The sequence below is a fragment of the Scyliorhinus canicula genome, chromosome 9 (assembly GCF_902713615.1).
Source record: "Scyliorhinus canicula chromosome 9, sScyCan1.1, whole genome shotgun sequence".
Lineage (NCBI taxonomy): Eukaryota > Metazoa > Chordata > Chondrichthyes > Carcharhiniformes > Scyliorhinidae > Scyliorhinus > Scyliorhinus canicula.
Window position 1 is genome coordinate 152,516,943 of NC_052154.1, and position 13,633 is coordinate 152,530,575.

The following is a 13,633-nucleotide window of genomic DNA, read 5'->3' on the forward strand; positions in this document are numbered from 1 at the left end:
GTGCCAATCGGGCCCCCAGATGCTTCAAACGGGCATCTAGCTCCCGTTTCACGACAGCGGCGAGCAGGTGTGTTTGCTGCCGTGTTGAAACGGGCGTGAAGACCTGGCCGCTCGGCCTATCGGCGTAAAAAACGGCGAGCGGCGATTCGTGGCGTGGGTCGGGCGTGGGGGGGGGGGGTGGGGGGAGAATAGCATGAGGGCGTGAAAAATGTCGGGAGGCCCTCCCGCTATTCTCCCACCCGGCGTGGGGGGCGGAGAATCGCGCCCCAACTCTCTGTGTGTCAGCCAAAACTCGGTTATAGTTGAGTATGGGAAGATGATGGCGTAGTGGTCATGTCACTGGCCTAATGATAGAGAGGCCCAGGCTGAAGCTCTGGGGATTTGAGTTCAACCATGACACCAGGTGGAATTTAAATTCAATCTGGCATTGAAAGCTAATCTCAGTAGTGGTGACCATGAAGCGATTATTGATTGTTGTAAAAACCCATTTTATTCACTAATGTCCTTGAGGGAAGAAAGCTGTCCTTCCCTGGTCTGACCTGCATGCGACTCCAAATCCTCAGCGATGTGGTTGACTCTCAATAAAGGACTTGCCAGTCAGTTCAAGGGCAATTCAACGTGGGCTGTGCCGGTGACACGCACATCCTATGAAATCATTTTTACAAAGCATAGGTAGCACGACAGCATACTGGTTAGCACAGTTGCTTCACATCTCCAGGGTCCCAGGTTCGATTCACGGCTGGGTTACTGTCTGTGCGGAGTCTGCACGCTCTCCCCGCGTCTGCGTGGGATTCCTCTGGGTGCTCCGGTTTCCTCCCAGTCCAAAGATGTGCAGGTTAGGTGAATTGGCCATGCTAAATTGTCCGTAGTGTCTGAAAAATGTTAAGTGGGGATTACTGGGATAGGGTAGATACGTGGGCTTCAGTAGGGTGCTCTTTAAGTGCCGATGCAGACTCGATAGGCCGAATGGCCTCCTTCTGCACTTAAATTCTCTGATTCTCTGATTCCCTCCTATGTATCACAAGATTCTGGGTTCAAGTCCCACTCCAGGACTTGAGCATAAAAATTAAGGCTGACACTCAGTCCTGTGCTAAGGGAGTACTGCACTGTCAGAGGTTCCATCTTACAGATCGGTTGTTAAACCAAGTCCCCATTTGTAGGTTTGGGTGAACGTAAAGGACCCCATTGCACTATTTTGAAGAAAAGCAGGGAGTTCTCCCTGGTGCCCTAGACAATATTTATCCCTCAGTCAGCATCACAAAAACAAATTATCATGTGATCATCACATTGCTGGTGTGGGAATTTCCAGTGCGCATAATGCATTTCCCTATGACCTTAAAAGCACTTGATTGGCAGTAAAGCATTTTGAGAATGTGGGTGGTTGTGAAAAGAATTATATAAATGCAAGTTTTTATATTTCATCAGCAAACGTGGACATGAAATGAAAATCATTTATTGTCACAAGTAGGCTTCAAATGAAGTTACTGTGAAAAGCCCTTAGTCGCCACATTCCAGTGCCTGTTCGGGGAGGCTGGTATGGGAATTGAACCCGCTCTGCTGGCCTTGTACTGCTTTACAAGCCAGCTGTTTAGCCCACTGCTTACACCAGCCCCTGCGGTTTTCTATCGCATAAATATGGTGAATAGTTAAAGCTTGGCACAGATCCTGTGGCACACTAGTTGCGTCAGACATCACAACTGAATTTGAAGCGTTCCCTTAGTACTGCTCGGGGGGTGGAGTCAGCCTGTACTTTGTGCTCAAGTAGGAGTGGAACCTGAACCTTGACATTCTGAAGGACAGGAATGCTGCCCAGAGACATGGCTGACATACGTTTTATGATCTAATGTTCTTTGATATGTTTACAGGGAGACGCTCAATTCAAGCAGCCGCTATGGAAAAGGTGACAAAATTAAATGGGAAAAATGCACCTGACTCAAAAGGAACAGGCGGGAAGAGGTCAACGAGGTCAAGTGCATCAGTAGGAAGAGGTAAATTTCCGCTCTAAATATTGCCTTTCCCAACTTAAGTTAGAACTACAGACTGTTTTTATTTAAAGGATACAAACAAAATATTGGTCGTGGATAGCAAGTAGAGGATATTTCAACAAATATAAGCACCAGCAATGTGTTGGCTGGCTAAGATTCCACAAAAAGAAACCGGGTGGTGAACGCAGATTCAATGATAATGTGCGTTTATATAGCACTCCCAAAGCACTTCAGGGGAAATTTATCAGACAAAATTTGACACTGAGCCACAGAGGAGCTATTTGGGAAGGTAATCCAAGTCTTGGTCAAAACTGTAGGTGTGAAGGAATGTCATAAATGAAGAGAGATTTAGGGACGGATTTTCAAAATTTAGTGCCAAGCTGCTGAATGAACAGCCACCTACACTGTAAAGCAATGAAAATTGGAGGTTTGTAAGAGACCAGTGCTAGAGGAGCACAGAAGGTTGTAGGGCTGGAGTTGTTAGTAACTTTCAAAAGTGAATTGGATGAAGATTTGAAAAGGAAAATATTTCTGGAGCTATTAGGGAAAGTGAGACTCAAAGTACCGGCACAAATGTGTTAGGCAAAATGGCCTCCTTCAGTGTCGTATCGTCCGATGAAACAGTGATATTCAATCTAGAAGGCAGGTATTTCACGACACAATAGGAGAGATGGAGTTGAGAGATCATTCCCCTATCCAATCAGTAAGTACTTCTTCAAATCCATCCATGGCCTCACCTCTCCCTATCTCTTGAATCTCTTGCAACCCAACAACATCTTGTTTGAAATGCAACTGGATGGAGTGGGGTTAACTCAACACACCATGTGAAAAGACAACAAGGAGCACACTGGGACCTCCTAATCTACATGTGTTGTGTTGGGTATGCTGGGTCTGTGAGGACTGTGTTTACCAGAGCAGTGAGAGAGACAGGCTACCAACACTTGTAGAAGTACAACTCTATTTTATTTAACTATGAGCTGTTAAACATACTTGCACTGTGAGTCAACACTATGTTAGGTTGACTGGAGACCTGAGGCTAACCTGACCTGACTATACTGCTAGCACATTGTAGATGTTCGTGTTACTGATTACGGGCTCTGGCTGTCTCAGAGGCTGCATCCCGAATGAACGGGAAAACTAGTATCCTCTGGCTTTATAGTGGCCGTGTCCTGTCTGGTGATTGGATGCTGTGTTCTGTGTGTTGATTGGTCTTTCAGTGTGTCAGTCCGTGTCTGTCTATGCACCATCATATACTTGTGTGTATATTATGACACATACCATGTGGTTAGGGTCACCACACCCTTCATGATTGTCCTGGGGTTTCCAAGAATAAAAGATCAATCCCTGAGATACTGAAGTGAGCAACACCCAGGAGAAAAACCATGGAAAATTCTCATGATGAGCAGGTGAATCGACTGACCTTGTTACCTCTTTCTCAATAGTTGCACACAATCTAGAATAGTCTAACGTTTGACGTAATTGATATATTTTGTCCCCTCAATCATCATACTGGAACTCTCAATGTCACCGTAAAGTCAACTATACATAACTCGGCCTAATGATGGAATCCTCAAGAAATGCATCCGAACAGAGTTGGCAACAAGTTACTGCAACGTGTCTTTTTTGGTGAAGGTTGGAGTGGGACATTGGTTGGGGGGGGGGGGGGGGGGGGGGGGTTTAATTCACCCATCTATCTGAAGTAGATTTAAACACGAGTCCAGAACAAAACACAGTCCTGCGCTGCCAACTGAGACTAGGTATTGAGATTACAAAAACAGCTGAAGATTTGTTTGCTGTGGCCACAGAGCTGCAGAGGGCTTTGTTGAGATTTTAATCTGTGCAGGTGTCCTGTGCTGTGGTTTGTTAACAAATGGGTAAAAATCTGCTCCTGTTTATCTAAAGTCACAACTGAATGTTTTACCCATTCACTTTTCCATGGATAGATTTTCCCTTCAGTTAAATCCTGTAACCTATTCAAAGCTTGAACTTGTACAAAGTGATTCAGTTGTTGAAAGATTAGTGGTGGTTTTTCTTTTGATTGAAGTTAATCTTGCCAAGTCTGTGTGGTGTTTTTTTTGGGGGGGGGGGGGGGGGGGGGGCAGTTTTCTTTTCTTCACATCCATCGCCATGACCTGATTTTTTTTTTCTGTTTTAATGTTCTTTCTTGTGGTGTGCGCTTCATTGGCAGTTGTCTATCCCTAATTGCCCTGAGATGGTGGCCTCACCCTCCAGCAGCCACAGTTTGCGCAGCTGAGTGACTTACTATGCCACTTCAGAGGACATTGAAGGGCCCCAAAATGCTGGTGGAACGGAGATGAAGCGAGTGCTGAATGAGTAAGTGAAGGAGGATGCAGGACTACACACCTCCCCAGCACCCACTGACCTCTGATTTAGGCAGTAACAGCCTCAATATACTGATAAAGTTCAGAGGCTGAGCTTGCGAATTGAACTCCAAGGCACTGAAGGAATCATACTGCGCAGAAGGAGACCATTCAGCCCACCTTGCTTGTGCCGGCCCTTTGATAGAGCAAACCAATTAGTCCGACCACACCCCTCCCCCCCCGAATCCCCATTTAGCCCTGCATTTTTTTTCACTTAAATTATATATCTAATTCCGTTTGAAAATTACTATCAAATCTTATTCTACTGCCCTTCCACTCACCACAAAATAACATTTCCCTCATCTCCCCTTACCAGGATTGAGAAATTTCTGGAATGTGGAAAATTCTGACATTTTCATGACGGAAATCCTCCTTTAAGTTTTCTTTTTCTGACCTCCACGTCCCTTGGCTATTGCTGCCTCATCAAAGCCAGGAGGAGAGAATCTCAGAAATCCGGAGAAATCTGCCAATGACAAGGTCGAGGGCAGGGCTCAGTGGGGGGGGGGGGGGGGGGGGGGGTGGAGGCCACCACAAATCCCACTCCCACTAGGGGTACATGTCCAAGGAGCCCAGCGATGTGCGGGTTAGGTGGATTGGCCATGCTAAATTACCCTTGTCTTGTTATGCTCTTGGCGTAGCATAAGCGGCTTCCTTGATGTACACTCTGACAAAGGAAGGTTCAGACATGGAGATAACTTTTATTGAACTATTTACAATTCTCCTACTCTGGTTCGCCACTACTGTTAATCCTTCTATAGCTACTCAGACTGACAAACCAGTCTGCTACAATCCACGTGGTGGGTGTGATATTGAATCAACCCTGTATCTATACTCACTGAGTGTCTCCACTGGAAAGAGGAAGATCATGTGTGCTGTGTCCTTTATATATGGGTTGGTGTAATGCCCCCCTATGGTAGTGTCACCTCTGTGTGTATCGTGAATGTCCATTGGTCGTGTCCTATCTAACTGACCTATTGGTTGAGTGTCTGTGTGTCATGTCTCTGGTGCTCCCTCTAGTGTCTAGCCAGCCTATGTGTACTTCCATTAACCCCTTGTATATCTACAGTGATGTATATCTACAGTGATGCATATCACCACATACCCCCTTTTTTCGTGTTACAGATTTTCTGTACACTCTTAAAGAAAATTGAACAACAGGTAGATAAGCGATGCTCTGTACAAGTTATGATAACAGTCATTAAACAATAAGTCCAAATCATATGTGTGAGTCCAAAACACATCAATTATCATGGTCGAATGTCTTTCTAGTTGGGTTTGTGAGTTGGTGATTTTGATGGTGGCATGTCCTTGTGAATGCCATCAGTGTCCCTGTGCATAAGGAACTAAGAAGTGGTCAAATCACTTTGTTGTCTGATTTGGAGTCTTTTTTTCTTCCAATGCTTGTGATAGCGATGTTGGATGGCATCTGTCCTGAAAGCCAGGTTGCTTGTTGGTAGTGCAGCACACGTGAGTTGGGAAGATGCATCGTCCTGCCATGGTATGTACTGAGCTGAGCAGTAACAGTGTCCCTCATGGGCAGAGTTGTACCATGTCGTACCAGTCGTAGTTCCATTGGTGTAGTCTTTGTCGTGCTTGCTGTCGACGATGTTGCCTTTGGTACGCGTTGTGTCGTTGTCTTCGATATGGTTTTCATAGGTTATGATGTTGCGTTGGTTGGTTTTGTTGCCGTGTTTGCTGTGCTCAAGGACCACACTCTGTGGATAATATGAGTCCTTCACACAGTTACTCGTGTCAGCGTGCTTTGTGGCATCTGCTGTTTTCTTGAGCCTGCCGTCATTGAGTTTGCGGCGCTCCCCGTCTGGAGTCATGTCCGGCTTACGTGAATCAGCTTTGGCTTGTGGTTGCTCCCCATCTGGAGTCTGGTCTGTTTCACCTGAGTGAGTTTTGGTTTGTCGATGCTCCCCGTCTGCAGTCATTGCAGGTTCACTGGAGTCAGCTGAGGTTTCTTGATGCTCCATGTCTGGAGTCAAAACATTCAGGAATGCATTTGCTTGTGGAGAGGCTCGGGCAAATGAGATTTGAAGTAACGTGGTGTCACCGGAGTCACCAGTAGTCTCACTGTGATCGTTGAGTGCCTCTGTACACACTAGCTGAGGTCTGTCACATTGCACATCTTGCATGGGAAGTGGGATGCCGTCATCACTTGTCTCACATACAGTAGGTAGAGCCTCAGTAGCTTCTTGTCGTACTTGGGCTGGGTAGACTGCCAGAGTCGTCTTCTGGTGGCTCAAACAATATGGTTGGACTGTCATAGTCGCTTTGTTGTTCACTGGAGCGTGGTAGACAGTCATAGTCTTCTTGCTGTGCACTTGAGCATGGCAGACTTGCATCGTCTGCTTCTGGTTGCTCAGAGGAGGTTGCTAGACCCTCATGGTCTTGTTCATGCAAGGACTGCGCTTTGGAGTCTTGTGTAGCTTCTATCGTGGAGGCTGTCCACGAGCTCGCTGTGGAGGCTTGTGTCACTCAAGTCACTTCTTGTTCATGCAAGGACTGCGGTGTCGAGACGTGCAGTTGTCTCGCTGTTGAGTCTTTCATCGCTTCCTGTGTAGAGGCTGGGACCTTTTGTGGTGCATGGACCACTCTCTGTGTGGCAGCAGGCGCTCTCCGTGGGCTTGTACCGCTCTCTGTCTCTTGGTGTCAGGCTGCAGCATAATCCTGCACTCATGAGTCAGGATGTCGTATATACTGGGCTGAAGATCCTCAAATCCGAAGAACCTGTCATCCTGGTCTTGAATGTACAAAACGTCTAGTTATGGTTCGGATTTGGTACTAAGGTAGCCTCCCAAAGTGAAAGCTTTGTCTGAGTCGTAGTCTTCTAGGACCATATCATCACTTTTCGTGGCGGAGCTGGCATTGGGCTTGCGATGTCCAGAGAAGAAATAAAAGTCGGTATCGTAGTATTCAAGGACTGTATCATCTCTTAGGGCGGTGCTGACTGCTTGTTGCAGGGTTCTGCGGAGGTTACTTTCAGCTACTGGTTGAATTGCAGGTAATGTTCTGTCGTTACAGGTGAAAGAATCAGGTTTTCCAGCTTTAAAATTTTTTTTGCTGTGTTTAAGTGGGAGTGGCCTGGAGCTATTTAAAATTATCCTACTCCGGTTCACCGCTTCTGTTAATCCTACTATAGCTACTCAGACTGACAAACCAGTCTGCTACAATCCACGTGGTGGGTGTGATATTGAATCAACCCTGTATCTGTACTCACTGAGTGTCTCCACTGGAAAGAGGAAGATCATGTGTGCTGTGTCCTTTATATATGGGTTGGTGTAATGCCCCCCTGTGGTAGTGTCACCTCTGTGTGTATCGTGAATGTCCATTGGTCGTGTCCTATCTAACTGACCTATTCGTCAAGTGTCTGTGTGTCATGTCTCTGGTGCCCCCTCTAGTGTCTAGCTAGCCTACGTGTACTTACATTAACCCCTTGTGTATCTACAGTGATGCATATCACCACAGCCCTTAGTGTGCAAAAAGGATGTGGGGTTACTGGGGATAGGGTGTAGGTGTGGGCTTGGGTAGGGTGCTCTTTCCAAGCGCCGGAGCAGACTCAATGGGCCAAATGGCTTCCTTCAGCACTGTAAATTCCATGATCTATGCTCTGCCATGGGCCAGTGGAGCCACAGAGTTTGGCAGGCCGGGGAGAGGCATGGGGAGGGGAGGCAGTAGTGGAGCCGAAATGCGGCTGGCACAGTGGGAGGGAGCAGAGGAGCTGGGGTTCAGAAGACCCGGCACGGGTGGCAGGGAATGAGAGCAGCAGAACCTGGATTCAGCAAGCCCAGGGGTGGGTTAAGGGGTGGGGGGGAGCAGTAGATTCAGCAGGGTAGGAGGGGTGAGGGAGCAGTGGAGCCCGACCCTGATGCGAAAGTATTTATTTCTCTGGAACACCGAAAGTGACTGCAGAGGATGTAATAAAAATGTGTCAAAACTTGAAATTCCAAAGTTGGTGAGGCAGATTCTGCACTGTGTGTGATTTATTGATTTGTCAAGTCCAAAGAGAATGAGTGTTTAAACTTGTGCACTGGAAAGGTAAATGTGATGGTTGATCACTTCTGATCTCCAGAAAAAAATTAATTACAGAAGCTCACAAGAGACAAACATTTTTCTTAATTTAGTGAGATATCTTATTACTGAAAGGTAATAAGATTTAAAATTCAAGATGTTGCAATGGTTGTCCATTACAACAATAAAAAATTGATCTTAAACAATACAACATGTGCATATTCAGAATCAATCACGCAGTTGTGAAAATGTTATTCAGTCACCAAGTTTGTTTTCGTAAGTAGGGCGAGATTTACCGGCCTCATCGCGCCTGACCTGGTGTCGTGAGGAGGCCATTACGGGAGACCTCTCACAAGATTTGCAATGCTTGAGCTGTCTCGCAAGATTTAACCTAATCTCGTGAGACGTGGCGATCTGGATCTTGCCCTCACTGGGCGTGATCCAGATCAGCATATTTAAATGAGACTAATGGCTTATTTAAATCTGTCTGCGCCGTATTCTCTGAGGTCTGGGAACTAACAGCCTCCCCAGCGAGGCCTCGATCGGCGCCGTTTAGACTGGTCCACACAAACGTGGACTCCTCGTAACGGAACCGGGTGGGGTCTCTCAGGCCATTGCAGACCCCCGGGTCGTCGGGCTCTGGGCACCTTGGTACTACCACATGGGCACCACAGTGCCAAGTTGCCTGTGCCAGGGGTCAGGCCCAAGGTGTCTTGCCCGTAAATAGGTTGACTAAGGGACCCCGGAAGAGGTGAGTTGGGGGCAGTGGGGGTACGGAAGTCGTGATGCGTGGTCGAAAGATTGGGTCTGCCTTTAAAAATGGTGCTATGGTCCGTGAGCTGAACTCTCTCAGTGCAGGAAATGATAAGAGTGGCCTTGACAGGGCATTCCCCACTGAGGCCAAACAAAAAGGCAAAGTGCCATTGAATAGAGGGGTGTTTCTCAGTGCTACAGCCCCCAAGAGACACCCCGCAGAAGTGGACTCTGATTTTTTTTCCCATTAAATCGCGCCCATAGATGCAGCAGGTTTAGGTTAATTAGTATTCTAAAAATAATTTGACAGTGTGCCCCGCATGCTAACCCAGACTGGCATTTTTTTTGTTTATAAATTAGAATTTTTAATTGAGTCAAGTCCAAATGAGTTTTTCAAATGAGAGTTCTTGCGGAAAAGAATAAAACTGACATATTAACTGTCAGTATAGCTAACTACTTGGACCCAGTATAGCTAACTACTCAGGAGGGTGCAGCGATGCCCAAGTCTCAGCTGGTTATGGTGAATCAGTGCCAGTTTTCAGTTGCAATGGCCTGCCATGAAGGGACTTGTGGGGTCAATGTGTGTGGGGGATAGGTGATTACAATGTGTGTGTGTGTCTGGTGAGGGGATAGGTGATTACAATGTGTGTGTGGGGTGGGGGATAGGTGATTACAATGTGTGTGTGTGGTTGGGGGATAGGTGATTACAATGTGTGTGTGTGTGTTGTGAGGGGATAGGCGATTTCAATGTGTGTGTGTGTGTGTGGTGAGGGGATAGGTGATTACAATGTGTGTGTGGTGAGGGGATAGGCGATTTCAATGTGTGTGTGTGTGGGTGGGGGATAGGTGATTACAATGCGTGTGTGTGGTGAGGGGATAGGTGATTACAATGTGTGTGTGTGGTGAGGGGATAGGTGATTACAATGTGTGTGTGGTGAGGGGATAGGTGATTACAATGCGTGTGTGTGGTGAGGGGATAGGTGATTACAATGCGTGTGTGTGGGTGGGGGATAGGTGATTACAATGTGTGTGTGTGTGTGGTGGGGGGGATAGGCGATTTCAATGTGTGTGGAGTGGGGATAGGTGATTACAATGTGTGTGTGTGGGGTGGGGGGGATAGGCGATTTCAATGTGTGGTGAGGGGATAGGTGATTACAATGTGTGTGTGTGTGTGGTGAGGGGATAGGCAATTTCAATGTGTGTGGGGTGGGGATAGGTGATTACAATGTGTGTGTGTGTGTGGTGAGGGGATAGGCAATTTCAATGTGTGTGGGGGATAGGTGATTACAATGTGTGTGTGTGTCTGGTGAGGGGATAGGTGATTACAATGTGTGTGTGGGGCGGGGGATAGGTGATTACAATGCATGTGTGTGGTGAGGGGATAGGTGATTACAATGTGTGTGTGTGGTGAGGGGATAGGTGATTACAATGTGTGTGTCTGGTGAGGGGATAGGTGATTACAATGTGTGTGTGTGGTGAGGGGATAGGTGATTACAATGTGTGTGTGGTGAGGGGATAGGTGATTACAATGCGTGTGTGTGGTGAGGGGATAGGTGATTACAATGCGTGTGTGTGGGTGGGGGATAGGTGATTACAATGTGTGTGTGTGTGTGGTGGGGGGGATAGGTGATTACAATGCGTGTGTGTGGAGTGGGGATAGGTGATTACAATGTGTGTGTGTGGGGTGGGGGGGATAGGCGATTTCAATGTGTGGTGAGGGGATAGGTGATTACAATGTGTGTGTGTGTGGTGAGGGGATAGGCGATTTCAATGTGTGTGGGGTGGGGATAGGTGATTACAATGTGTGTGTGTGTGTGGTGAGGGGATAGGCAATTTCAATGTGTGTGGGGGATAGGTGATTACAATGTGTGTGTCTGGTGAGGGGATAGGTGATTACAATGTGTGTGTGGGGCGGGGGATAGGTGATTACAATGCATGTGTGTGGTGAGGGGATAGGTGATTACAATGTGTGTGTGTGGTGAGGGGATATGTGATTACAATGTGTGTGTCTGGTGAGGGGATAGGTGATTACAATGTGTGTGTGTTGTGAGGGGATAGGTGATTACAATGTGTGTGTGGTGAGGGGATAGGTGATTACAATGTGTGTGTGGTGAGGGGATAGGTGATTACAATGTGTGTGTGTGTGTGGTGAGGGGATAGGTGATTACAATGCGTGTATGTGTGTGGGTGGGGGATAGGTGATTACAATGTGTGTGTGGGTGGGGGATAGGCGATTTCAATGTGTGTGTGGTGAGGGGATAGGTGATTACAATGTGTGTGTGTGTGTGAGGGGATAGGTGATTTCAATATGTGTGTGGTGAGGTGATAGGTGATTACAATGTGTGTGTGTGGTGAGGGGATAGGTGATTACAATGTGTGTGTGTGTGGTGAGGGGATAGGCGATTTCAATGTGTGTGTGTGTGGTGAGGGGATAGGTGATTACAATGTGTGTGTGTGGTGAGGGGATAGGTGATTACAATGTGTGTGTGTGGTGAGGGGATAGGCGATTTCAATGTGTGTGTGGTGAGGGGATAGGTGATTACAATGTGTGTGTGTGGTGAGGGGATAGGTGATTACAATGTGTGTGTGGGTGGGGGATAGGTGATTACAATGCGTGTGTGTGGTGAGGGGATAGGTGATTACAATGTGTGTGTGTGTGTGTGGTGAGGGGATAGGCGATTTCAATGTGTGTGTGGGTGGGGGATAGGTGATTACAATGTGTGTGTGTGGTGAGGGGATAGGTGATTACAATGTGTGTGTGTGGTGAGGGGATAGGCAATTTCAATGTGTGTGTGGGTGGGGGATAGGTGATTACAATGTGTGTGTGTGGTGAGGGGATAGGTGATTACAATGTGTGTGGGGTTGGGGGTTAGGCAATTACAATGTGTGTGGGGTTGGGGGTTAGGCAATTACAATGTGTGTGGGGTTGGGGGTTAGGCAATTACAATGTGTGTGGGGTTGGGGGTTAGGCAATTACAATGTGTGTGGGGTTGGGGGTTAGGCAATTACAATGTGTCTGGGTGGGTGGGTGGGGATGTTGGAGAAGAGAGGAGCTTCAATTAGTCTTCTGTCAGTAGGGAATGTGGAAAGTTTTGCTGAATCCTACCTGAATGTATAAAACAACTTTTTTAAAGTACTTAAAACTACATTTTCATATTTGTATAACGTGTGATACGTCAGTATATAAAACAGAAACTTTAATAATTTAATACTGAATGTTATTGTGCCACTTATTTGCTGGTGTCTGAGGTAATGTTAATTTTTAAGAGTTTATGTGTTTGTTCATGGAACACTGGCATATCGCTGGGACTTGTTGCCCACCCCTAATTGGTCGTAAAGATGGGGGTACATTCAAACGGGGTCACATTGGAAATCAGTTTGTTAAACACTGGCATATTCCTTCACTTCAAATTGCATTGTACATAATCCAGCAAGATCACCTTCTGTTGTCAGTATCGACTTCATCCTGTTTTACAGGCACGAATTGCATTGACTGCATTGAATGCTGAAATGCTGAGGTTACTTTGGTGATTTGATACAAAAGCATTGGTTTACATTCTTGACGGTAATAGAAAGTAAACAAAGAGAAAACTAATGGTTCTACCCACTTGAAGTCTAATAATTTCACCTATTTGAAGTGGCCTACAGCCATTTGCACTCACTACAGATCATAAAATGTGCTATGATTATACTTTTCTGTCCCCTCCCACCGGCGGGATCCTCTGGTCCTGTTGAAGTCAATGAACTTTGGAGTGCCTTGCCGCATCTGCCACACCGGGGCGGGAATATCCCGGCCACGACTTCTTGTCACAAAAGATTTTCAGATCTTTTTGTCTGCAGTCACTCTCACCCCTGTTTGCCTTTGTCCTCTGGTTACCAATCCTCCTGCCAGTGAAAGGTTTCTCCCTATCGACTATCAAAATCTTTCATGATTAATTATAATCATTAAATCAGCTCTCAACATCAAGCCTATTTTGAAAGGGGTGCTGAATTACTCAATGGCTTAAGGTTAGTTTCACATCTGGATTTCCACTCCACCCACCCCCCCCCCCCCCCCCCCCCAGCAGCATCTTTCTACTGGCAGCGGAGACGGCTCGCCATTTACCGCCAACGCCAAAATCTCTCTGATGGGGGCCATTTATACCATTCGGTACCTTCATCTTAACTCCATTTACCCACCGTAACCCTCAATAACCCTTGACCAAGAAAAATCTATCAATCTGAATTCATTGTGGGCATCGCTGATTGGGCCAGCATTTACTGACCATCAGTTCCAGAAGGCATTTGAGAGTCAACCACATTGCTGTGTTAAGGAACCATCAATTCACCAGACATGTGCTTTCCGATATGAACAGTGGTTTTAATCTACTTACTACAGAGCCAGCCTGTTACCCGTTGATGAACTATCGGTGAACTGCAGGCTGACTCTGGACAAGGGTATTTATATAGCAGCACAAGGGGGAGGAGTCGTGGGCGGAGCCAAGGGTAGAGCCCCGT

At 46.7% G+C, this 13,633-nt stretch overlaps 1 protein-coding gene across 6 annotated transcripts in view; it reads left to right on the forward strand.

Annotated features, from left to right (window-relative positions):
• The window catches only part of si:ch211-266k8.4 (carabin), a 232,649-nt gene that overhangs the window by 201,904 nt on the left and 17,112 nt on the right, over positions 1–13,633 (forward strand). For 5 of the 6 annotated variants that reach the window (XR_005461913.1, XR_005461914.1, XM_038807942.1 and 2 more), the window contains one exon: positions 1,866–1,988. The exons of the other annotated variant lie outside the window; for it this stretch is intronic. Coding sequence is in view for 3 of the 5 variants with exons in the window: in XM_038807942.1 (XP_038663870.1) it covers positions 1,866–1,988 (123 nt within the window). In the remaining 2 variants the exon portion in view is untranslated. The remainder of the gene's footprint in view (positions 1–1,865; positions 1,989–13,633) is intronic. 6 annotated transcript variants of the gene reach the window in all.